The 24966-nt window shown below is 65.0% G+C and overlaps 2 protein-coding genes across 6 annotated transcripts in view; both read right to left on the reverse strand.

Annotated features, from left to right (window-relative positions):
* Positions 1-1466: 1466 nt before the first annotated feature.
* Positions 1467-3909, reverse strand: NRARP (NOTCH regulated ankyrin repeat protein). Its single transcript, XM_055539253.1, has one exon. It carries the CDS (start codon positions 3592-3594, stop codon positions 3250-3252), a length of 345 nt encoding a protein of 114 aa, XP_055395228.1. The 5' UTR covers positions 3595-3909; the 3' UTR covers positions 1467-3249.
* A 3569-nt stretch (positions 3910-7478) lies between these two features.
* The window catches only part of EXD3 (exonuclease 3'-5' domain containing 3), a 75161-nt gene continuing 57673 nt past the window's right edge, over positions 7479-24966 (reverse strand). For 4 of the 5 annotated variants that reach the window (XM_055541677.1, XM_055541678.1, XM_055541675.1 and 1 more), the window contains 5 exons: positions 22931-22984; positions 22669-22800; positions 10496-10589; positions 9010-9048; positions 7479-8743 (listed from right to left, as the gene is read on the reverse strand). In XM_055541677.1, the coding sequence (XP_055397652.1) occupies positions 8457-8743; positions 9010-9048; positions 10496-10589; positions 22669-22800; positions 22931-22984 (606 nt within the window). In that variant the 3' untranslated portion in view covers positions 7479-8456. Of the gene's footprint in view, positions 8744-9008; positions 9137-10495; positions 10590-22668; positions 22801-22930; positions 22985-24966 lie in introns of those variants that run through there. The other variant, XM_055541679.1, reaches the window with a different exon arrangement.

The following is a 24966-nucleotide window of genomic DNA, read 5'->3' on the forward strand; positions in this document are numbered from 1 at the left end:
GCCCAAGGGCTGCCTGCCAGACCGCTCCCCTTGGGGTGCCCTGGCCGGCAGGCCTGGCCTCCTCGCACACACCTCACACACACCGTGGGATCCTGAAGGCTGGGCTGGGGTGGTGCACCTCTTTGTCACCCGGGCCACCAAGAGGCTTAAAGAGCTGTTCCCACATCCGAAGCCTGAGGCGGGGTGGTGGGGACCCCAGGTGAAGCGCTGGCCAACCCCCCGCAGTGAGTGCCCGCCGACTGCTCAGCTGGGGGCCTGCATCAGGAGCCTGTGCCCTCCCCTCTTCGTTTGATAGCATTGACTCTTTCTCCTGCGGTGTCAGCGTGCGAGGTGGAGACGTGTTCTAGCCACTTGGGTGGCTAGGCAGTACCCAGGCCAGATGCCCCAACAGTGTCCAAATTCTTGCAGCACCTTTTCCTTTGGGGCCAGGCACCCCTCCCCCCAGGGCAGATCTTCTCACTTGGCCTGAATGGCCAGGTGGACACCGCCTCCCCTAGGGGCTCATTTGCATCAAGTATTCTGTCCGTCTCTGTGGTGTCTTAGGAGGGAGCTGGACCATCGGCCCAACACCAGCCAGGGGTCCGGGAATGTCTGTTTAACCAACTGAAAATTCCCTTGGAAAATCCTCAGGGCAGAACAGAGCTCGAGATGCAAAGCAGGAACAGGGGAATGACAATGGGTCTTTGTGTCTTGGGAACAAAATGTAGCTGCAACCCTCCTGAGGGGAAGCCGACACCCTTAGGCTTCTGGAAGGGGTGTCTGAAAGATTTACAAGAACGAGTCGCCTCGTAACTCCCGCGTCACAGTCAAGTTAAAACTTTGAGGCCTGGCTCTCAGTCCCCTCTGGGCAGGCTGCTCTTGCAGAGGGAGGAGGGCTGGGGGAGTAGGGGGTGGTTGTCCGTCCCCTGCAGCCCCTCCTATACCAGCCCCAGGGGTGGACCAGAGTCGCCTTCGCCTTCAGGGTCTGTGCCCTGGGGGAGTGGCTGCTTGGGGCATGCTGGCCTTAACTCTCAGGAGGCACTAGGGACCAGAGGGGAAGAAGGGGCCTTACAGTCATCAGAAGCTCCCCCACATTTAAAGGGTACCCTTTCCGTGCAGCAGGTGGTCCAGAAGAAACCCACAGTAGCTGGGGGCGAGGAGACAAGAGGCGCCTTTGGCAGGCTGGCTTTGGGGGTGGGTGGGGGGAAGTTTCAAGTAGAACTCCCACAGGGAGGCCTTGGCTGCTTTGCCAGGAGCAGAGGAAGCGGCTCTGGGTGCCCTGGGGTGCTCCCGCAGCTGGAAGGTGGGCAGGCGGGGTCCTCACAAGCCCTGTGCATGGCCACTGCGGTGCCTCTGAGCTCAGCCCAGAGCCAGCTTCCCAGGCTCTGTCTTGTGGTGGAGACAAGCCAAGTGCTGCGCGGTCGTCTCTGCAAACAGCACGTTGCAGCTTGACTCTCATCCCGTGCCAAGCCCAAGAACCAACAGACTTTTTTTTTAATATAAAAAGATCAATGAAAAATTTATTTATAAATTTTTCATGCTGGGCTACAAGTCTATATCGTACACTCAGGAATGTGCTGCAGACTTCATCCAGTTAGAAGTGATCACACCGGGACCCATACACAGCTTCCACGTAAGCCTAGAAAGTCTTAACATTAATTAACATAATTAAGGTATTTGCATCTAGAAAAAAATATACAGAAAAACTCCTTTTGGAGTAATCTGTGCCTCAGTTTCAATGTCTGCTTTTCACTGACATTATCAATATATTCTTCTCACACAAGGTTTTATAAAAAGCCACAGATGACTGCCCAAATCTGACCAGCCACGCACAAAGGGCCTCCACCCACCTGTGTCCTCAAGTGCTCCCCATTTTTGCACGAAGGGTCAGCAGCACTTCTACCCTGGGGAAGCCTCATTTAAATTTGAATAATTCAGCCTCCCTTTTATTTCTCAGGATCAAAACAACAAGGGGTGTGGGGTTGCATAGAAAATTGGAACCTCGGAGACCAGGAAGGGCGCCTTTCGGGACTAAGAGTGACGCAGAGGGACGGCCTCCGGCCTGGGTCCTCGCGCGGCCCCTCCCGCCTGGCAGGGCTTTCGGATTCGAATCGGGTCCTGGAAGCTCTGGGAGGCTGAAGAGGGGTAAAGCGGCCCTTCAGCTCACTCGGCAAGTAGCACAAGAGATTCACAGTCTTATAGGCATTTTATAAAAATATAAATATGGGTACAGTTGCCTTCACAACGCTGGATACAACGCCCTTTAAAATTGGGTCTATAACCAAGATTCAAAAAATACACCTAAAACTTGGCTTAAAATATGTTAATATTTTATATTGTCATAAATGTTATGACATTTAATTGTGGCAAATCCATTTACTTTTTTTAAAAAAGTGTGCAATCGACTGTTAACTATAATAGAACTAACTAGAAAGGCTTGATCCCCACCTCCGTCACCGCCACACCCGAGCACCCAGGCTCCCACGGAAGCTCTGAAAACCGGCAGGCTTGGCGGATGGCGGCCTCTCACCGGAGAAGGCGGAGCGGGGCCGGGGCTTCCAAAACTCACGCGGAATCGTGTGTGTGAGAGGGGAAGGCGGGGCGGGCGGAGGAGGGGAGCTGAGGGGGAGAAGCCGGAGAGGACGGAGCAGCGCGGGGGAACCATCAGGCTGGGCGGTATTTTCAGTGCAACCAAGAAATGACAAGACTCAAGTTTTTAGTTTTAAGACTAAAAAAAAAAAAGTACATCACCCCGCCCACCCACCCCCCCTTAACCACATTGACCACGCACAATATTTTCCAAACACAAAATTCAGGCGCACAAACATCACCCACAAATATGCACACACGTGATAAATAGTTTAGAGCCCCGGGAACAGCAGAGCGTCTCCTCCGTCGCGCGTCGGCCACGGGTCCTTCCACCTTCAGGAGAAAACTTTTCGAGCAGGAGGATCCGGTGTCTCGGGATTCCGAACTTGCTGGTGGCGAGACTCAAATTTCAAAGGGGCTAGGGCCCGCGCTCCTCCCCCACCCGCGCGGCGGCGGGCGGGGCCGTGGGAAGCGCCCCGGCCGGTCCCCGGTGGCCGCGGGGGGAGGCGGCCCCGGTCCCCGGCAGCGGGCGGGCGCGGCCCCCGTGGGCACGGACGTGCGCGCCGGACTCGTGGTGGCCGCGGGCGCCGAGGGCCGGGCGCACACCGAGGTAGTTGGCGGGAAGGTACAGCAAGGAGGACGCGCGCGGGGCCCGCGTGCGGGCCGGGGTCTGGACCGGCATCACCGGCCTCCTCCGGCGTACTTGGCCTTGGTGATGAGATAGAGCACGATGTCCTGGTGGCCGCCGAACGCGGCGATGTGCAGCGCGCTCCAGCCGTCTCGGTTTGCCAGGCGGATGTCCGCGCCGAACTTGACCAGCAGTTTCACTAGCTCCAGGTTGCCGTCGATGACCGACTGGTGCAACGCAGTCTGGCCCTCCGGCCCGAACGAGTTCACGTTGAACTCGCAGTTGGTCATGTTTTGCAGCAGCGACTGCAGCTCCTGCGTGTTGCCCTTGCGCACGGCCTCCTGGAAGATGCGCTGCGTCTGCGGCGCCGAGCAGGTGGACAGCTCGGCTTGGCTCATGCTGCCGCCGGGCGCGGGCCGAGGCTCAGCGCGGGCGGCGGCTTCGGCGCGGGCCCCCGGCTGCCTCGGGGCCCGCCTCGGCGCATGGAAGGCGCGGCGCCCCCGGGCCCCGCACGCCACCCCTGGGCGCTCCGGGCGCTGGGGGCCGGGGGCCGGCGCCTCGGGACCCCCGCCACATCCAGCCGCGCCCGGCGGGCGGGCGACGGGGGCGGGCGCTGCGCTCGCGGGGCCGGCCCGGCCGGGGCAGCGGCGCCGCGTTCCGGGTCCCTGCGCTCTCGGGCTGCAGCTCCACGTGCCTCCCCAGGCGCCGCTGCACTCGCCAGCCCGCCGCGCCCGGGCGCCTTTTACCTCCTTTATATTTGCATGACAATAGGCGCCCATGACGCGCGCGCCCGCCGCCCGCCCATTGGGCAGCGCCCGCGCGGGGCGGGGCCGCGAGGGGCGTGTCCGGCGGGGCGGCCGCGCGGCAGGGGGCGCTGGCCGCCGGTGGCGCGGGGCTGGGAGCCAGGTGGCCGCGGGTGGGCGGAGGTCCGCGTCTCCGCCGCCGCCCCTCCCACGCTCCCTCTAGCCACCCGGGGAATTCCAAGGTCCGCGCGCGGACAGACCAGGCCCAGCCCGGGGCCGAGCACGACCCCGAGGGGCGCGAGGGCCGCCGCCTCTGGTTGGGTCTTTGCTGGAATCTCAGACTGGGCGGGGGGGGCGGGGCTCGGGTAGAGACCCCCAGTCTGGCTCCCCGCTCCTGGAGTGCTAGCCGCGGGCCCTCCACGTCCCCAGCACCCCAGGCGCTCGCAGGGACGAGGCCTGCCCAGCCCGGCCCGTGGGACACATTTCCCCGAGGGAGACAACTCCAGGACACCACGCGGGGCCTTTCCGCTGGAGAACCGCTCCCCTGGGGGCCCCGGTCACCCCGTTAGCTCCCTAACCTGACTGGCAAGAGGAGCCAGGCCCTGAGGTTTTCTCAGCCCCGCCCCGGAAGAAGCGGGTCTGCGGCCCGGGGCTGGGGTCGGCCTGGCAGTCAGCTACTCTGCCGTGGAGAGTCCTGGCTCCTCTCCCGGGCCGACCCCATCGGCGGGAACTGGGCCGGGTGAGGCCTGGGCAGGTGAGCAGTCCCAGGTAAGGTGCCAATGCTGCGCTGAAAGGGAACTCTGAAATGACTCACTTCCAAGCAGTAAACCCGCTTTTTATTGACACACGAACAGTGCCGCCAAATCTCATTAGAATTTCACAGTTTATAGCTCTGCTGTGGTCGCTGGAAATTAAGGAGGAATGAATCTCAGCACAGTCGGCCTGGGGCAATGGTGCTTCCGCAGCCACTGGCATTCCTTCAGGGGCCACTTGGTATTCCCAGGAGGCAGCTGGGGAGACCACCCTGTTAGGCCCTTTTTGGTGATGAACTCGGTGGGTGTCTGTCCCATGTCCCCTAGGCCTGGAGACCCACATGGGTGAGGCGCCCGCCCCCGCTCCGTTACCTGGGAGGAGTCACAGCCAAACCACTGGAGAAACTAGGCAAGACCTCAGACCCTGGCTGCTCCTGCTTGGGGTCCTTCTGGTGGCCAAGGCCACCCAGGCCCCGTGCTCTGTCTTCCTGAGGCTGGTGGTCCAGCCCCTCTGCTCAGCTCTGCTCCCCACTATGCAGGTGGTTATGCCCTGAGCTGAGCACAGACCCGGCCCAGGCCCTGTGATCAGCCTGGCCCTGGCGTGACAGGGGTGCTGCTGCTTTGGGGAGCCCCTCCTTTGCCCACTTATCCTGCAGAGACACGTCCCTGGGCCTACTAAGAGGGCCTGGGGTCAGTGGCTGCTGAGCTGATCACCTTAAGAGTGGGGCTGCCTGTCCACTTCCAGCCATCCTCCCCACCAGCCCCAGAGACAAGCTGTGGTTGGGAGGGAGGCCCTGGACTCTGTGTACCGAGGCCCGAGTTCGCTTCCGGAGTGGGGAGGGGTGACCCTGTGTAGAGCCGAGGCCTGTGGGGGACCCCAGCCACCCCGCACCCACTGCCCGGAGCAGCACTGAGGGGCCGCCACTCTGAGAACAGATCTGCAGGCAGGACGTCCTGCTGGTTGCCTGTGCTTTTTGTGTATCTGCCAGGCTCGGCTGTGCCCAGGCCCATCCCCAGAAGGTGGTGGGTTCACAGAGCGAGGCCCCACCCAGGTGGGGGGCTCAGGCCCCCCTGGCCTGGAGAAGAGCGTCTGGAGACCCCGCTGGGCCCGGGAGCAGAGCCTGGGAGAAAAGTCCCATTGACACCCGCAGCGGGCGGCAGACAAAGGGGCCCTGTGAGCTCAGTGTGGGAACGTGAGGCCCCCACCTCGGGGCATGAAATTGTCAGCTCGGTGCCCCCGGGCAGGGACGGTGCGGCCAGAGAGGCCACAGGAGCCCAGCCTGAGGTTGCTGCCAGACCCCCCTGGCCTCAGCGTGGGTCAGACAGGTGTAGCCCTGCGATCACCCGGCCCCCAGCCCTCTGCTCATTTGTGGGGCCGGGGTGATGGTCACCCTGTCCGCGGGGAGCCCATGGCTCCTGCTCCGCTGTGGCCGAGGGGAACTGTATCCGGGGTGGCTGTGGTCCACACACCATGTGCCCAGAGCTGCCCTGTCCAAGGACAGGACCGGAGAGGGGCGTGGGGAGCGCTGGCTCCCGGAAGCACTTCCTGATGTTTGCTGAAGGACGTGTCCAAAAGGAGGACATTTGTTCCAAATGATGTGCTGGGCGGGGAGGCGGGGGTTGGGGACCCCGCCAGGCCCTGTCCTGGAGCTCAGAGAAGCCCCCAACGTCTGTGGCATTCCTTGGTGATGTTGTCACTTCCACAAATAGGCAAGGGGCTCACTGGCTGGGAAGGAGAAGCCCTCAACCTTGGATCTGGGGTGACAGGTTCAACGCTGACTATAAGGCTGGACCAACGTCCTCCTGGGAGCTGGCCCAGGGGTGCAACCCCAGAAGAAGTCCAGGGTTGGAGAGGGTGGCCTCCTCCCCCGGGGGACCCCTTTCCTTTAGAGGCTCAGAGCAGTGGGCACCGGGAAGCCCCCCGGCTGGGGAGGGCTGGGTGGGGCGGCAGGGAGGACCGCTCAGAAGGGGCACTGGCCGGAGCCAGGAGGCCGCGGCCACCTTAACGCGCTCGGCAGGGGAGGGAGGCTGAGCGGCCGCGGGCCACGGGGCGGGGCCTCCAGCTAATTCATTAAAATGTGTCGGGGAGCGTGGGAAAGAGGAGAGCGTTTCTTCCCAGCAGCCCAGACACCTGGTAGAAGGGCGCGAGGATAGAGATCAAATAACAAACACCAGCCCCGGGCCAGCGGCCGCGGAGGAAGGAGCCCGGGGCAGGAACTGCGGCAGACAGTCCCCGTGGCCTGGCACCCGGGCGCAGCCCACCCTGCTGGCCCGGCGTCTGACCCCTAGCCCAAAGTGGGCCCGGGGGGTCAGAGGGTGTGGAGGGTGCTTCCCACAGGCCGAGGGCCGGGGCTTGGACGGGCTAGCAGTGAGCCTGTGAGTCCCCGGACGGACGGACCAACGGACACAGCCAGCCTGGCAGCAGAGGGTGGGAGGCGGGAGGCAGGCCTGGCGGGGTCGTGCGGCCTGAGGACCGGGTCCTGCTCAGCTGTCCTCTCCTCTCCGTGGAGTGCTGAGCGGGGCTGGGGCAGATGCGCCTGGGGGCCTGGAAGGACACGGCCCGGCCCTGAGCCTGTGGCCCTGGCCAGGGCCGTGGGTCAGGGCAGAGTCCCCAGGACACAGCTGGCTGGGACATCCCCCCCTCCCCCGCTTCCTCTTAACCCTGCGGGGGAGGAGTGGTCGAGGCTGCTGTCCCAGGACAGGACGTGGGGCTGGAGGTCTGGGTCCTGGAAGTGGGACCCCAGCTGCAGAGGGTCCCTGCCCCCACGGGGGCCCGTTCACCCTGGCACCCCTGCCCAGCCCAGGCCTCGTGACCTCAGGGGAGACGAGAGCCAGGTGGGCAGACTGGCCCCGCACACCGCCCTCGTCCCTGGGCGGGCTGTCCCATCTGTGGAGTGTGCCCTGGCCCAGCGAGGCCCAGCGTTGCTGGGGGGCTGAGTGGGTCCATGCCTGGCACATGGCCGGGGCTACACCCCAGGGGGCTCAGAGGCCACGGCCGTCCCTGGTGTGGTCAGGAACACGGGGCGGGGCAGAGGGTGCAGACGCCCGGCCCCGCAGCCAAATCTGCGCTGGTTTCCGCTCTGGGCAGGAAGGACAGGAAAGGGATGTGGGCCAGGGTGGGTGCACATTCCTGGGGCTGAGCCAGGAGGAGGCAGGCGAGGGCAGGCGGTGGTCTGGGCCCAGGCCTGCTGCTCGCAGGGGCCCCCTGCCCCGAGTGCCCGCCCCAGGCTCCCAGGGGGTCAGCGCGGGGTCTGAGCCTGTGTCTCCCTGGGCGAGAGGGCAGATACTTTCCGCCTTGTGACGACAAGGCTCCAACGCACGTGTGTTCAGGGCCTTCTATACGGCAAAGACCCGAGCGGGGGCCGCCCAGCCCGACAGCAGAGGCCCCGCAGGGTCACAGCTTTGCTAGGCGGGGGCCTGTCTGTCCCCCAGGACCCCCTCCTGTGCTCGCTGGAGTCTGAAGTCCTGGGGGAGCCCCACGGCCGGCTTCGCTGGGGGAAACCAGGGAAGACCCTGTCCAGGGACCTGGTCCTCATCCTGGGGGGTGCATGGTGGAGGGGGCGACGGGCCACAGCACAGTGGGGGGACCCCCACCTCCCAGCCACTGAGCTCCAGCAGGTTTGGGGGGCCACCTGGGTCCAGCCCTCAGGCTGCGAGGGGCTGGCGAGCGCGGGGCGGGGCGTGAGGGGAGACCAGAGGAAGGAGCCCACGGCCACCACCTGGGCAGCTTCTGCACTTTTACTCCGGGCAGTCTAGGCCCCGCTCTCAGGAGGGGCCGCTGGCTGGGCGGGGGGCGCCCTCCAGGATCTCTTGGAAGTTGCTGGTGACTCGGGCCAGGTGGGTGCCTTCCCAGAAGACTTTGCCACAGCCGGCGCAGCAGTAGAAATGCCGCAGCCCCGGCCGCCGCAGCACGCCCGCCGGGACGCCCGCCAGCTGCAGCCGGGTGCCATTGGCCAGCGTGGCCGGCACGCGGGTCTGCAGGTCTGCATCCTCCAGCCAACGGCAAGGTGGGTCGTAGGAGCAGTGCCCGGGGGCCTCCTCCGGGGCTGAGCCTGGACACGGAAGCGGCAACCCTGAGCCCCGCCCTCAGGCAGGCAGCCCCCACCCACTCTGCTTGGTGGCTCCTCCCTCAGCCCCCAGCCGCCCGCCCCTGCCTCTCCTACTAGGAGCCCTCTGGGTCACGGGGGACTGGCCTCTTTCTTCCCGGCCCTCCCTGGCACTGCCCTCCCCGTGGGGCACAGGCCCATTCCCTCTCCCCCCTCCTGGGGTTCCAGATGCTGGGGCCCCTCATGTCCCTGGCGCGTGGCCCAGGGCTCACCTGTCTCCTGCTCGCCATCGCTGTGGGGGGACTCACTGCCTGTCAATCAAGGACGTCAGGGTCAGTCCCAGGGAAGGCCCGGTGGCCCCAGTGCCCACAAGGCACCTCCGAGTGCTCAGCCCCAACCCTGCAGGGAGAGGGCAAAGGGCAGGGGGCCAAGATGCTCTGTGCCAGCCCAGTTCCCTCCCATGGGAACTCACACCTTGGGACATTCTTGAGGCTCAAAGGTCCTTGGGAAACAATTTCTGGGCACAAGATCGGCTGATTAGGGCACTTGGGGGCCTGAGAACCGCGGGCCGGGCGGGGCGGGGGCGGCCCATCCGTGGTGATGAGCAGATAAGCCCACTGCCAAGAAGCACGTTTCGCAACCAACCAGCATGGGGCAGGGCGGGGTGGGCAGAGGCCCAGGGGACTGCGGAGGCTCGGGGTGCAGGAGAGACCCCGCAAGAGGCCCCACCCCTGCGGAGGGCCCTAGCCAGCAGGTGGGAGAAGCGGCCCCAGGCCCGCTGACCCTGGTAATTTGCTCGGCAAACATCACCCTGCAGATGGCTCCAGATTAACTGCAGCCGGAGTCTGAATGGAGGTGGCCCCCTGCCCCAGTCCCGCTGCCTCCATGGGGCCCAGCGAGGCCATGACCTCAGGTCTCACCTGACAGCCTGCGGGTGCTGCCCAGGGCCAGGGTGAACCTCTGGTCGGGGTGTTGGGGGCCCTCTATGGGGGCCACTGCTCATGCCCTGCCCCTCCCCACCCCCCCGCCCCCGCCTCAAGCAAGTTGCAACCACGCTGCAGAGGGCAGAGAGCTGCTCAGGGCTGGACACTGGCCATCACCAGCGCTCATCCACCGTGTGGGTGGCCCAAAACCTTTGAGGGATGCGGGCAGGGCAGGAGCGGCCGGCAGAGAAGATGGCACCCGGGGGCACCAACTGTGCAGAGGGGCCCGGGGCGCCCTGTGCTCAGGCTCCCCCCTTGGGCTGTCCCAAGAGGCCCTGCTTCCGTTCCTGCCCACCCTCCACACAGGGAAGCTGAGGCTGGGCCCCTGATCCAGACACCCGGGGCTCGCCTGCCTTCCCGGCGCCCAGGTTCCCCAATGTTCAGACTGCTGCTTGGCGAGGCCCGTGGTGCAGGGCCAGCAGGCGAACACGTGTGTGCACATGGCTGAGCGTGCACAGGCAGGCGTGTGAGCGTGCATGTGCCGCTGAGCATGTGTCTTTGCCTGAAAGGTGCATGTGTGCATGTGCACTCTATGAGCAGGGCGGAGTGACTGAGCAGGGCCCACTGGGGAGAAGGTAGGGGCCATGACCCCAGGGGCCCAGAGGGCCTGCGCGTGCAGGTCCCGTGGTCCAGAGGCCTCAGTCCCCTTCCTGGCCCCGAGCACTGGCCACCCCCCCCCCGCCCACGGGCACCGCCCTAGCGGCCCAAGTGGGTCAGCTCCAGGAGCACCCAGCGGCAGGGCCGCAGCCCACAGACCCCATGGAGCCCCACTCACTGGCACCACCAGGGCCTCCCAGGTGGACACTGAGCCGCACCAGCTGTTTCATCACGTCCTTGGAGACTTTCAGGTACCGGTCACAGTTGCAGACCTGGGGGGCAGAGGAGGCGCTGGGGCCGCGGGGCATGCTCACAGCCCCTCTGCCCCTAGCCCTGTGCTCCCTGTGGTTCTGGCCAGGCCCGGGGGTTTCACAGACACATCTCCCTTACTCTCGCCGCAGGACGTGGGGCACACCACCTCCCGGGAGCCCTCCCGCACTGCATGGGCTCCAAGCTAGCCCTGGGTGGCCTCTTCCCCTGCAGGACTCTGCCACCACCCAGTGGTCCTCCCCAACCCCAGAGACAAGCCTGGGCCCCTGATGGCTCAACACTGGTGGGGGATGGAGGCCCAGCATTAGAAAGTCAACGGGGGGCGGCCATACAGCTGCCCTGACTCCTCAACCCATTTTGGAGCAAGCCAGGGCCATTCCAGTGTCCATGCTTCTGTGACACCTGGCCCCGCCTGCCCCCAGGGGCCGGCACCATCTGGAGCCTGCTGGGCACCGAGTGTGTGCAGGGTAGGAGCCCAGCCACGCAGGGTCCTGGTCTAGGACGTGCAGTGAGCTCCCGTGAAGACCTTGGCTCAGCACCCCCTATCTCACCATCCCAGGGGTGGCAAGGGCTTCCCGATGCGGCTACCCCATCATTTCATGACGGCCACTGCCTGGCAGGGGTCTAGACACAGGACTCCCAGTGGCGGGCAAGGTGGGCCAAACAGGAGAGCAGGGTTGGGGGGGCAGGGGACTGACCAGCTGGCTCCCAGATGGGCACGCAAAGGCGCCCTGTCAGCCAGGGGGTGAGCCGGTCCACGGGAGGAGGGCTCCTGGCACCCCCCTCACCTGGTGAGGCCCATCAGTGCCCTGGAGGTGGAGTGCCTGGGGCAGGCAGTGGCAGGGGCCCCTGGAGCCATGGTGGGGGGCTCCTGCCCCGCCCATACATGCCCTCTTTCCCCCCAAGCCTTTCACCACGGAGCTCGGCCTCCAGCATCACAGCCAGGGTGAGCAGGTGCCAGATGGGCAGGGCCACTTTCCCAGAGCCCCCCAGAGGGCCTCCCCTCCCCCGGCCAGACTCGGGCACAGGGAGACACCTGGGTGCTTTTCCTGTCTGGCTGCAGGTACCAGGGCCAGCAGGGCAGGAGCGTGGGCAGGGCCCCAGCTGCACGTCAGGCCCGTGGGGACTCCAGGCCCAGACAGGAAGGAGCTGGAAAGAGGCGGGCCAACTGGTCTCTGGGCCGGGCTTCTGCCCGGGGGCCCCCGAGGGTCAGCACCAGCAGGTACGGGAGCCCAGTGGGGTGGGGTCTTCTGATGGGGTCTGCGGTCTTCCCAGCACCCGGGGGTACTTGCCTGGGGCGGGGCGCCAGCTCACGCTGAGTCACGCGCAGACAAACGCCCGGTGCCCCGCGAGGCCCGCCCCACCCTCGGGAAGCGCTGGTGCCGGTTTTCCCACGGCCGCTGCCCACGGCTGGCCCTGGCGGTCACCCCTGCCCCCACTGCCACGCCCAGCTGGAAGAGCCGGTTCTGAGCTGCCTGCCCGCCCTGTCTTGCGGTCTCCGTCTGTAGGAGGGCCCGTACTCAGGGCCTCCCTGTCCATCTCCTGTCCACCGCAGGGTCCAGCCGCCCTTGCCCGGCACCCAGAGCGGAGCCGGGGGTTGAGCGCCCACCCAGTCAGGGGCTGACGGCCCGTCCCCCTTCCCCATGGGGGAGGACGGCTCCTCCAACCCCCTGTTCTGAAGGAGCTGCCCAGCGGCTGAGGAACCTGCTCACGGCCACCCATCCGGTGGCCAGGCGCCCCCACCTGGCAGGGGCCTCAGCCCACTGTGCGGGCGTGGGCAGGTGATGTCTGAGCTGGGCCCACTCCCTGCAGGGGCTGTGCAGACCCCAGGCTCAGACGTCAGCAGATCTGGGCAGACACCAGCGGGGGGCTGTGGATGCCCTGGACAGTGGTCTCCTGGGTCCCTCGATGTGTCTGAGACCCCATCCAGGCTGGGGACCTGAGGGCAGGGCAGGCCTCCACCCCCAGAGCCTGGTCGGGCGGGTGAGTGGGGGAAGGAGGAGTGGGCAGGCTCCTGGCTCCCCCATCCCGGGGTCTGCGTGGGCCTGGCTCCCACAGCGCCCAGGCTGTCTGGAGCTCATGCCCACTGAGCTGCCCGACTCCGGTAGGACCAAGGCCCTCCTAGGCAGGGTCTGGAGCCCAGCGTCAGGGAGACTGCCTCCCCGGGGTGAGGCCGCCAGCAGGGACCGGCCCAGGGGGCTGGTGGTGGCCTGGGACCCAAAGCCAGGCAGGTGCGCTAGGCGGCCCGCCCTCCACAGCCCTAGGAGGGCGGCGAGGGGCTGCTCTGGCCACTTCCCTGGGAGGCATCCGAGCCCTCGATGGGCCTGGCGGGTCTGTGAGCCTCTGAGACAGAGCTGGGGAGGGGCAGCTGAAGAGGTGCTGGGAACCTGTCTGCGAGCAGGCCTGCTCTCAGGTCCGAGCCCAGGAATCCTGGCCGCACCGCGGGGCAGCGAGTGCACCCAGCAGTGCCTGCCAAGAGGAGGTCCCGGGCCTGTCCTGAGCCATGTGTCTCCAGGCACGCCTGCTCCCACCAGCCCTGGGTGCACACACACCATGGCCCATGGTGTGTGCTGCGCCGCCGGCTGGGGACCGCTGGTGCACTGGTGTCAGGGGCGGCGGGGCGCCACTGCAGGCCTGGCCGGGCCACAGGAGCCAGCGGGAAGGCCAGGTGGGGGTGCCAGGGCCTTACCCTCACCCATGCTCCTGCCCACGGGCTGAGCACAGCCCGGGGCAAACTGCCTGTGAACACCCTCAGGCCTCCACCAGTCCTGGGCCAAGTCAGGGGCTGGGGAGGGGGTGCTGCCAGGGCACAGGGCATGAGACAAAACCAGCGCTCCTGAGGCGGCAGGACCGCAGGCCAGGAGCCTAGTGGAGAGATCCACTTCTGAGAACCTGGGCAAGGCTCCCTGCCCTGCCAGCAGCAGGCTGGGACTGCGCTCCCTGGAGGCCGGCGTCCTGGGGACCCCCACAGGCCCCGCTGCCCACCCCCAGTGGGAGCCAGGCCCTCCAGGACGGGAGATGCGGTCAGGCTGGTACCCAGGCCCTGGAGGCCCCACAGGCAGGGAAGATGAGGGCTTGGGCTGAGAAGCTGTGATATGCTCTAGAATAATGCCCGTTACGTACTCATTTAGAGCAAATTTACAGCAAAGCGTAAAAAAGCAGAAAAAAATAAACGTCATCTTCGCACAACCACGCGGCAAGAGAAGCACGCGTGGGGCGGGGGCTGCCGACGCCTTTCCGCACGCTCTGCGTTTGGCACGCGTCTCCCCTCGTGTCAGAGGCCTGGGGGCGCAGCGGGCCGCAGCTGCAGGACACCAGCGTGTTCCCAGGCCCCGGGCCCCATGTTGTCCCTGCCAAGCGGCCCCCGCCCCCCATCCTCGCCTGAGGTCCTGAGACCGCTGGGTCCAGAGGCCCCCCTGGGCCGGTTTGTGCACCATGACCCCCCAGAACTGCCCCAACAAATGGTGCTGGGCGCAGGGACAAAGGGCTGGTATGAAAGACCCCTGGGAGGGGGGCGGGCCTGACACCCCGTGCACGGACTGGCGGTGAGGGAGGAAGCGATTAGGCGCTGCCTGGGTCTGCCCTCCACCTCGCTCTCCCACGCTGTCCCGGCTCTGGAGGGGCCCCGGGTCATCTGTCGGCTCCGAGCGCCTAGGCAGGGCTGCGCGCCTCCTTCCAGACCAGCCACGGCCTGGGGCTGGGGGCTGGGAACCCTGCTGCCCCTCCCCCGCCCCGGCTGAGCCCTCAGGCGCTGAGGGGGGGGCGACCCCCGCCCCACCGGCACACGCTGGGGCGGCAGGGCCCAGCCCAGGCCTCCCAGGAGGTGTAGGGTTGGGGTGGGGCCTGCTTGGGGAGGTCTGAAACCCCAGCCAGGGCTCTCCTGACCCGTGAAGCAGGCTCCAGCCCCCCGCCGGCGCCTCTGTCCCCGTTGCTGGAGACCCAGGCTGGCAGCCCCGCGGGGCCGCTCCGTGCCTGCCCCGCCCCCCGGCCCAGGGAGGTCAGTTCCCACAGGCCCGGCCCCTCCCCCACACGGCCGCGGCCCGGCCCCTTTGTGGGGCCGCAGACCAGACGGGGTGGCGGGGGACGGGCCTCCGGCGCTGTCGGCACCCCAGGTGGCAGGGCCCGGTTGGGGCCCCGGAGACCCCGACGGGGCCAGGTCTGGGCCGGCGCGTGGACCCTCTCTGCACGAGGGCACCTTGGAAGCACCCAGGTCCTCCAGGTGCAAGAGCACCCGCCTCTGCGCGGCTGTGTGTGTCAGTGTGTGTCCCTGTGTGCGTGTGCCCCTGTGTGTGTGTGTGTGCGTGTGCCCCTGTGTGTGTGCCCCTGTGTGCACGTGCATCTGTGTGTGCATGTGTCCGTGTGTCAGGTGAGAACACGAGTCTGCAGGAGTGGAGGTGCCCTCCTGTGCACGCACACGCACACTCGGGGTGCAGAGGTGTGTCCGGGGCCTCCACTGTGGGGTGGGAGGAGCCGTGACGGGAGCGCTGCCTCCGCAGGCGGATGGGGAGGGGACGGGCACTGGGGACAATGAGAGGAAGCACGTCTGGTCCTGCGGAAGATAAGCACGGGTCCGAGAAGCAGCCTGCACGACAGGGGCCTGAGTAGGGGCAGCCCAGCCAGCATCGCCCTGCCCGCCCCGGGCTGGGGTGGGTCTGAGCCCCGCCCTCAGGCTCCGCGGGCTGCAGGCTGTGCTTCTGTCGGTCGGGGTCCCTCCTCGCCCCACTAGTGCCTTGATCCTCTCAAGCCGTCCCCTCCTCTCCCAGCCACAGTCCCAGCCCAGGCCCACTGTGTGGGGACAGCGGGCTGACAGCTCAGGCCGCCAGGATAAGACTCCACGTCCGCTCACCTGGATGCACGTGTCCACCCAGGCAGGCGGAGGGCTGTGAGCATGGCCCAGACGGGTGGCGAAGTCCCCCTGGCCCCTCACAGTGGACAGTCGCAGCCCCGGGGGTGGGGGGCGCACAGGGGCCGACACACAGGTCCCCAGACCGCTGGTGGGAGTGTGCTGGATGCTCCCGTCCACAGGCTCTGTCCTCGCCTTTGCCAAGTCCAGAGACAGGCCGCCCAGGCCCTGTGGAGGAGCAGCGGCAGTGAGGGCTGCCCCGGACCTGCTCCCATGCCGGGGCCCCCAACGCGGGGAGGGGGCGTCGCAGAGCTCACTGTTCCCAGGGTACAGGCAGGCATGACCAGGACCCCCAGTGTCTCTGGGTGGGCAAGCCACAGGCCCCAGGTTCATTCAGATAGAATCTGGGTCAGAGAATGCGGCGGGACTCGGGCCCTGGGGCGGTTCCCCACCCCTGGGGCCCCCTCAGTCTCCCCTGGGCGGCAGGTCCCTGGGCCCCCATCCGAGCAACGCCCGAGGCGGCACACAGCCCCTCCCGCGGCTCCCGGTTACTCCACCGGGCACTATGCGCCCCTAGGCCCCCCGGAACCCCACTGGGAGCACAGGAGACCCCTCCCTCAGCACCTCCCACCCCGGTCGGCACCCAGCCCTCCCAGCGGTCCCCCCGGGCGGCCGTGCCCCTCCGCCGTCCCCAGGAGCCCGGGTGGCACCCCTTTCCCGGGGCTCCCCGGCACCCCCGGCGCGGCAGGCGCGGGCAGTTCCCAGACGGGGGAGGGGCGCGGCCGTGAGAACCGCCGGCGGCGGGCGCGTGGGAAAGCGGGCGGAGGGGCGGCGCGGGGGGCGGGGCGCGCCTGGGAACGGCCCCCGCCCCCGCCGGCCTTTGAAAGGGCCACTCAGGGCGCCCGGCCCGGATTCAAAAGCAAACGGCCGCCCGCCCGCCCGCCTGCCTTCCCGCGCCGGAGGGGCCAAGGTGGGGCGGGGGACCCCAGCCGCCCAGGGCCGTGTGGGAGGGGGCGGGCGCCAGCGGACGGGAGAGGGGTGCGGGCTGGGGAAGTCCTTGGGCGGGAGGGACCGCCCCGTGTGCCCCTGCCACAGGCAAGTAGGGCCTGGCCCTCAGACAGCGGGGGGCCTGTCACCCACAGACCAAGGAGGGCATGCCCCGGAGTCCTCCTCCAAAGGATGGTGGTACTCCGGGAACTGGGCTGGGGGCCTGGAAGACTTCCTGGAGGAGGTGGCATCTAAACTGGGGCTTGGCAGGCCTGGTGGACAGAGAGCCTGCTCAGGTGCTGCCAGAGCTGGGGCGACATGTGGGATCCAGTGAGGTCAACAAAGGCTGGCAGGAGCTGGGCAGCTGGGGGTACCCAGCCCTTCCCTTCCTGTCCCTCCCAGGGCTACTGAGTCAGGCCAAGCCGGAGAGGACCCCCTTCCACCACTAACTGCTCTGCCCAGCCCAGCTCCTCCACTCCTCGGAGGGATCCCAACAGTGCACCTTCCCCCTCCCACTGCCCACCTTCTCCTGAGGCCCCCCCTCCCCCCGGCCCTGTTCCAGGCTGGCTGTGGGCTCACGAAGGCCCCCACCTGCCCAGGTCAAGACCCCACCAGCCATCCTGGCTCCCTTGGAGACCTTCGGGTCCACCTTTGCCCCAGATGTGCCTCCGATGACTGGCCCTGCTCAGGGCAGTGGGTGGGCGGAGGGGCTGCCTGGGAGGGGGCAGGAAGGGGGTCTCCTCCCCCCAACTACTCTGTGTGGCCAGGGAGGGAAAGGTGGCCAGGTAGGGTGGGGTGACATGTGCCTCTCCTGGCACCTGCCCACCCGCGGGCGCCCCCTGCACAGGCCATCTAGCCAAAGGCCACTGCCCTGTTAGCACATGGACGGACTCGTCACTGCCTGGCAGGCCCCACTCTGTCACCCCGAGGACCCTCCAGCACCCAACCAGGGCTGCCCACCCCGAGGCCCCGAGCCTGTCCTGCCTGCTCCATCCAGGGCTGAGGGGACAGTGGCCAGGCCCGTGGGTCCGTCCGGCCCTCTCTGGCACTGGCCCCAGCAGCAGGGGTGGGGTGGGTCCCCTGCAGGAGCATCTGTGGGCAGTGACTGGACACAGGGCTGCTGGCGACGAGCCTCCCCCTACAGACCCCCAGGCCTGTGTTCACGGGCTCTGGCTCCTGAGCTGTGAAGTTTGGCCTCTGGGGGAGGGTGTCTCCCGCCCTGCAGCCAGCCTGGCCGAGGGGGACCCTCATACTGAGATGGGCCCTCTTCCCCCCGCCCTGCTGCTCTGACTGGGCCCACGTGCCCCTCACCCTGAGGAAGGCAGGTCCTCAGTGCCCTGCCCTCCCTGTCTGTTCCTCTCGAGCTCACTGAGCGGTGTGTTTAGAGCTGGCCTTTGACGTGTCTGGGCTTCCCTGGTGGCTCAGGCATTAAAGAATCTGCCTGAAATGCAGGAGACCTGGGTTCGATCCCTGGGTGGGGAAGATCCCCTGGGGAAAGGCATGGCAACCCACTCCAGTATTCTTGCCTGGAGATTTCCACGGATAGAGGAGCCTGGTGGGCTACAGTCCATGGGTCACAAAGAGTCAGTCATGACTAAGGGACTGACACTTTGACATGTCCGGCCAGTGGCTCCTGCTGGCTCCGTGGCTGGCTCAGGTACTGACACGGGCTGGGGGGAGGGTGCAGAGGAACAGGAGCCCCCAGACTCTCGGGTGCCCTCCTGCTGCCCAAGGTGCCTTAATGACCGGGCCTGAGGATGGAGCCAAGGGTATTATGCGGCCCCCAGAGGCCTGTCCTCTCCCGCCCACACCAGCTCCCCTCAGGCCCACATCACGCTGGCCTGGCGGGGGCCAGTGTTCTGGTCATGGCTGTGGACCATGTCCACCTCATGGGTCTGTGTACCGGGAGCCGGGCATCCCAGGCCCTGGGGCCCGTCTGGGCGACATGCCTGTCCTCCGTCAGGTGAGTCTGTGCCCTCGGAGTTCCCATTTTAAGCGGGTAAGCCCTTTTAAAAAAGTGACCCTCTGGGGGCTTCCCTGGTAGTCCAGTGGTTAAGAATCTGCCTTGCAAAGCAAGGGAAATCAAAGTGTTAGTTGCTCAGTCCTGTCCAATTCTTTGCGACCCCATGGACTGTAGACTGCCAGGTTCCGCTGTCCTTGGAGTTCTCAAGGCAAGACACTGGAGTGGGCAGCCATTCCCTTTTCTAGGGGATGAACTTCCTGACCCAGGGATTGAACCCGGGTCTCCTGCACTGCAGGCGGATTCTTTACCATCTGGGCCTCCAGGGAAGCGCCAGATGTTCACTTTCGAAAAGTGCCAACCTGCTTAAAGTCGGAACTCCCAGGGCACAGACTCATACTGGTCCAGTCCCTGGTCCGGGAAGATCCTGCATGCCTCGGGACAGTGGAGCCCACGCAGCACAGCAACTGAAGCCTGCACGCTGAGATGCTGTGCTCCCCAACGAGAGAGAAGTCCGAGGGCCGCAGCTTAAGAGCGGGCCCTGCGCATGGCAATGGAGACCCAGCGCAACAACAAAATTTCTGTTTAAAGTGAACATCTGTCAACTTCCAGGAGGTGTATCCTGGGGGGACCCCAGACAGTGGGTAGGAGCCCCTCTCAGGAGCACATGGTCAGGACCGAGATCCAGAGAGGAGTGGCCCTAGGACAAACGGAGCCAGGAGGTGGGTGCTCGGTAGGCACCCAGTGAGCTGGGCCAGGGACCTCCCCGGGCACTGAGCCAGGCCCCCCACCCTGGCCACTCCAGGGGCCTCCTCACATGTCTCGGACAACACGGGCCCCTGGGATGCAGGAGGATGTGAGGTCCACATGGAACAGGTACGCTGACAGACTGCTGGCCGGCCGGCACCTGAGGCAGCCAGCTTCAGTGCGAGGGTGTGGGCGTCGCTGTCATGCCAGCCACGGGGCCTTCCTAAAGAAGTGGGCCACGAGGACCAGGGTCCCGGGCTATGGGGGTCCAGGTCCCCAAGTCCCCCAAGAGCCAAGTGCTGGGACCCAGGCTGGGCTCCAGTGGACCGGCGGCATTCCCAGAAGGGGAAGAGTGCGTCGGGAGGGTGGTCCTGTGGGCTGTGGGGAGGCCTGGGGCGATCTGTGGGGCCCACCCGAGTGCCGCCTTGGGGGGCTGTGCTGAGCTTGCCTATGGCCCCGCACCCTGGCTGGCATCCCGAGTCTGGGGGCACGCTGGGCCACCATCAGCACCCCCGCCCTGGAGGCCTGTCACAGGCCCCTCATGCAGCCTCGGGAGCCAGTGGCCCCAGGTCCCTGCCTGCACAGGGTGGGGCCCCTCCTCCCGCAGCCTTTGTGCCTGCGTGACCCCAGGGGCACGGAGTGTGGGAACGGGGCTGGGGGCCATAGAGCACAAAGGCCGGGGAGGGGCGGGGTCAGGGCTGCCGCCTCTTCCTGTCTGTCCCCACGTCTGTTGCTGCCCCTCAGGACACAGGGAGGGTCTCCACTCCTGGGGACGGGCTGGGCAGCGGCGACCCGCTGGCCCCTGCGTCCAGACTCCAGGCCCCCGTCACTGCGGGCCTCCCAGGTGTGGTGCGGGCGCTGGGGGCCGCTGGCCCAGGGCCCCCTCGCGTGCTCAGGCCCTGAGAGCCCTCGCTCCTCTGGCTCCCCACCAGACATCAGCCCGGGCAGCACCCTCCTCCCTCCCACGGCCTCTGCCCAGCTCTGGGCTCCTAGGCTGTGAACCCGCCCCTGAGGCCCTGCCCCGAGGCCCCGCCCCTGGCTGCAGTCTCCTCCCCCAGCACCGTGGCCCAGGGGACCCCCTGCTGAGAGCACCCCACTGAGGTGGGGTGACTGTCCTCCTGGAGGCCACTTCCAGGGGCCAACGTCACTGACCCCCAGGACACCCCTCATAGGGGCATAGCCCACTCCCCACCACAGAAGAGGGGGCCGCAGGGATGGTAAAACAGATGTTATGCCCGACCTTGCTTGGGTTCCTGCTCTGGGACTTTTTTAAGCTTAAATTTCTTTGATAAGATCCTTTCCCAGGGTGGACGGCACTGGGAACGTCCTCCTGGCAGACGTTCCTGATGGACGGTCCCAGGCCCCAGTCACCAGCTCCGGGGGTCACGACCCTGCCCTGGTGGAGGGATCCAGTGCCCCTCGCCCTCTGGGACCGGGGGTGGGCGGGCTGCCCCCCTACTGCCAGGGGCCGCCTCCACGTGGCGAAGCCCACCGCCCTCTCCAGCCTCACTTGCTCCCGCCGCATACCCCGATGTGCAGCCCCAAGAGCGGCTGGCGGGCTCTGGGAACGCTTCGTGTGTCCAGTGGGTTTTCCCTCTGGGAACAGCACCAAAATAGCAGAAGGAAGGAAAAGAAAATGGAAACTCAGCCTGGCGGCGGGAGCTCTCCAGGGAGGCGGCCAAGCCCTGGCCTGGGCAGGGGCGGTGGTGGCTCTGAGCCAGCGTCCAGGGAGCTCGGGCCCCAGGGGCCCAGGACGGGACCCTGCTGGCTGAGAACCACACAGGGGTGCTCCTTCGGTCAGTCCTATGTGTGCAGCTCTCTGCTGGCCAGTGGCCAGTGCCCTCTGATGCCCACACGGGCTCAGGGGCCACGCAGGCCAGGGCTGTGGCCTCAGGCAGGGCAGGGTCCGCAGTCTCATGGAGCCACTGGTCACCGTGCCTCGGGCCATCAACTGGGGGTGTCCACGCAGCCTGGGCTTCCCTGTCCACTTGTGGGAGGCCTTGAGGCCAGCTGGCTCAGGCACCGGGAGTGAGCTCAGACAGGGAGAGGGTTGGCTGCTGAGCTGGGCCAGGAAGGTAAGCCATTCCCAGCCACCGCGCTGGGCTGAGCTCCTGGGTGAGGCTGGGAGCGTCGTGGCTAGGGGGCTCTGGGCGGGGGAGGTGGGGTGTGTGGACTGCGGTGCCCCGCCCTGGGGCAGGCACGACCCGTCAGCAGGGAGCATTCTCCACTCACGGGTACCGGGCACCGCTGAGGACCGTGGTGGGAGCCGCTGGCGTGGCCCCCGACGCCCGCGTGCTGACAGGCCGCATGTGGATTCAAGCACCCTAGCTCTCAGGGACCCCTCTTTGCGTGTGGCCGTGCCTGCCTCCGAGGGTCCCAGTGCACAGCTGCGGGCACCCCTGGACAGCGGTCTGCCACCTGGGGGGGTCCTGCCCTGGGGTGCACCCAGCCTAACTTCCTCAGCAGCTGAGCCCCACTGGAGGCCGCTGGACAGCCCTGGGCCTCAGAGGCTCTGCAGGGGACCCCTCCCGACAAAGCCCCACTGGGTGCTGATACCCCGCCTCCCTCCTGGACCGCGGCCGCAAACGGGCACATGGTCTCTGCCTGGTGCCCGTCCCCTCCCAGCAGCCCCGTGGCTGCCTTCCTCTGTCCTCACTGCCCGGCTGACCGCATGTGGGACGCGCATCTACCACACAGGGACACTGCTGGCAGGACCCAAGCTGGGCAGGAAGCCTCTTTCCCCAGCGCCCACCCGGAGAGCCTGGTGCACCCAGCCCACCCTCTAGACCCGCCTCCTGAGAGCCCAGACCCAAGACCTGCCCTGCTGATAGCCTGGGTCTCAGCCAGAAACCTGGGATCCTGGTCCCACCCTGGGCGTGTCCTGCACCTTCTGCACCCCACTTTCGCCCCCCGGCTGCCGCCACCGCTCACCTGGGCAGATACACCACTGACTGCAGGTGTCCCGCCTCCCCATTCAGGGTGAGGGTGCTCCAGCTCTGTCCCACCCACAGCAGCCGGGCCAGAGCCAGCACCTCCCTGGGCCCTGCTGCCCCTAGGACTGCACCCGCCAGGGTGCAGCTCTGCCCCCTTCCTTTGAACTGGCCCCATGCCACCCCTGGGGTGTCCTGCAGCCTGGCCCCTCCACAGGGTCCCCGCTGGGGCAGGGAAGTGGTGCCGGGATGCAGCCCGGACTCTTTCTGCGAAGGGCAGCGACCACCCTCTCGGATCTGAAGGCTCCATGGCTCCCTGGGGTGCCAGTGGGTGTCCTCCCAGCTCCCCAACTCCGTTTTCTCAAGACGACGCACCAGCAGAGGTTCTGAAAAGCTGGTAAAAATGTCCACAGGCTCCCCCAACACCCTGGGATCTTTACCACACGTGCACCTTCCCTCCTCCCGAGGAACGGGCTGGGAGGAAATGCACAGATCGGGCTACTGCTCTGTCGAGCACAAAACCAAGGCCCAGCCACATGGAGGGGTCTCCCCAGTCACAGAGCTTGGGCCCCACACACTGGCCCCTCGCCCAGCCTGGGGCACGCGGCACCCACCTGGCAGCGGCTGAAGATGTCCGCGGGGGTGACACGCACGTTGAAATGCCTGAGGATGGCCTTCGCCTGCTGCTGGGCCTTGAGGGAGCAGTCCACTGCCAGGCAGCGCCCAGCTCCGACCTGGGCCCGGAGCTGTGGACAGAAGCAGGCTTCACTCGGGGCGGAAGCTAGGCCCCACCCACCAGCTGAGGTGAGCCTGGAGCCGCCAGTCTGCCTGGGGTGGGGGCAGGGCGGGGGGCAACCTGGGCTGGCAGGTCCTCACCTTGTGGTATGGCAGCCCCGAGGTCAGGATGACCCTCCCCTCCTGCCTGGCAACCTGCACAGGAGGAAAAGTCGGCAGGTGAGCCTGCAGGCCCACTCCCAGGGCCAGGCCCCTCTGCCCCAACCTTTGCCACCCGCCCCCCCAACCACCCCCACCCACTCCCACTCCTCCATCACTACCTCCCCGAATCCGAAAGTAAAAGAAAGTCCAAGTGTTAGTGACACAATCGTGATCGACTCTTTGTGACCCCATGGACTGCAGCCCACTGGGCTCCTCTGTCCGTGGAGTTCTGGTCCAGGCAAGAATATTGGGGTGGGTAGCCATTTCCTTCTCCAGGGGATCTTCCCGACCTGGGGATCGGATCCAGGTCTCCTGCGTTGCTGGTAAGTTCTTTACCATCTGAGCCACCAGGTTCCTACAGCCTGAGCCTGGGCATCGCGTGCCTTGATAAATTTGGCCTTAGAGTCATGCAAACAGAATCGCTAACAAAATTAAAAAGCTATCTCTCTAAACCCAAAAAAGCAAAATGGCTGTCTGGGGAGCCCTTACAAATAGCTGTGACAAGAAGAGAAGCAAAAAGCAAAGGAGAAAAGGAGAGATATAAGCATATGAATGCAGAGTTCCAAAGAATAGCAAGAAGAGATAAGAAAGCTTTCTTCAGCGACCAATGCAAAGAAATAGAGGAAAACAACAGAATGGGAAAGACTAGAGATCTCTTCAAGAAAATTAGAGATACCAAAGGAATATTTCATGCAAAGACGGGCTTGATAAAGGACAGAAATGGTATGGACCTAACAGAAGCAGAAGATATTAAGAAGAGATGGCAAGAATACACAGAAGAACTGTACAAAAAAGATCTTCACGACCCAGATAATCACGATGGTGTGATCACTGACCTAGCCAGACATCCTGGAATGTGAAGTCAAGTGGGCCTTAGAAAGCATCACTACGAACAAAGCTAGTGGAGGTGATGGAATTCCAGTTGAGCTATTTCAAATCCTGGAAGATGATGCTGTGAAAGTGCTGCACTCAATATACCAGCAAATTTGGAAAACTCATTAGTGCCCACAGGACTGGAAAAGGTCAGTTTTCATTCCACTCCCAAAGAAAGGCAATGCCAAAGAATGCTCAAACTACCACACAATTACACTCATCTCACACGCTAGTAAAGTAATGCTCAAAATTCTCCAAGCCAGGCTTCAGCAATATGTGAACCGTGAACTTCCTGATGTTCAAGTTGGTTTTAGAAAAGGCAGAGGAACCAGAGATCAAATTGCCAACATCCGCTGGATCATGGAAAAAGCAAGAGAGTTCCAGAAAAACATCTATTTCTGCTTTATTGACTATGCCAAAGCCTTTGACTGTGTGGATCACAATAAACTGTGGAAAATTCTGAAAGAGATGGGAATACCAGACCACCTGATCTGCCTCTTGAGAAATTTGTATGCAGGTCAGGAAGCAACAGTTAGAATTGGACATGGAACAACAGACTGGTTCCAAATAGGAAAAGGAGTACGTCAAGGCTGTATATTGTCACCCTGTTTATTTAACCTATATGCAGAGTACATCATGAGAAATGCTGGACTGGAAGAAACACAAGCTGGAATCAGGATTGCCGGGAGAAATATCAATAACCTCAGATATGCAGATGACACCACCCTTATGGCATAAGTGAAGAGGAACTCAAAAGCCTCTTGATGAAAGTGAAAGTGGAGAGTGAAAAAGTTGGCTTAAAGCTCAACATTCAGAAAACGAAGATCATGGCATCCGGTCCCACCACTTCATGGGAAATAGATGGGGAAACAGTGGAAACAGTGTCAGACTTTATTTTTCTGGGCTCCAAAATCACTGCAGACGGTGATTGCAGCCATGAAATTAAAAGACTCTTACTCCTCGGAAGGAAAGTTATGACCAACCTAGATAGCATATTCAAAAGCAGAGACATTACTTTGCCAAAAAAGGTTCATCTAGTCAAGGCTATGGTTTTTCCTGTGGTCATGTATGGATGTGAGAGTTGGACTGTGAAGAAGGCTGAG

Source organism: Bubalus kerabau, chromosome 11 (assembly GCF_029407905.1).
Source record: "Bubalus kerabau isolate K-KA32 ecotype Philippines breed swamp buffalo chromosome 11, PCC_UOA_SB_1v2, whole genome shotgun sequence".
Lineage (NCBI taxonomy): Eukaryota > Metazoa > Chordata > Mammalia > Artiodactyla > Bovidae > Bubalus > Bubalus kerabau.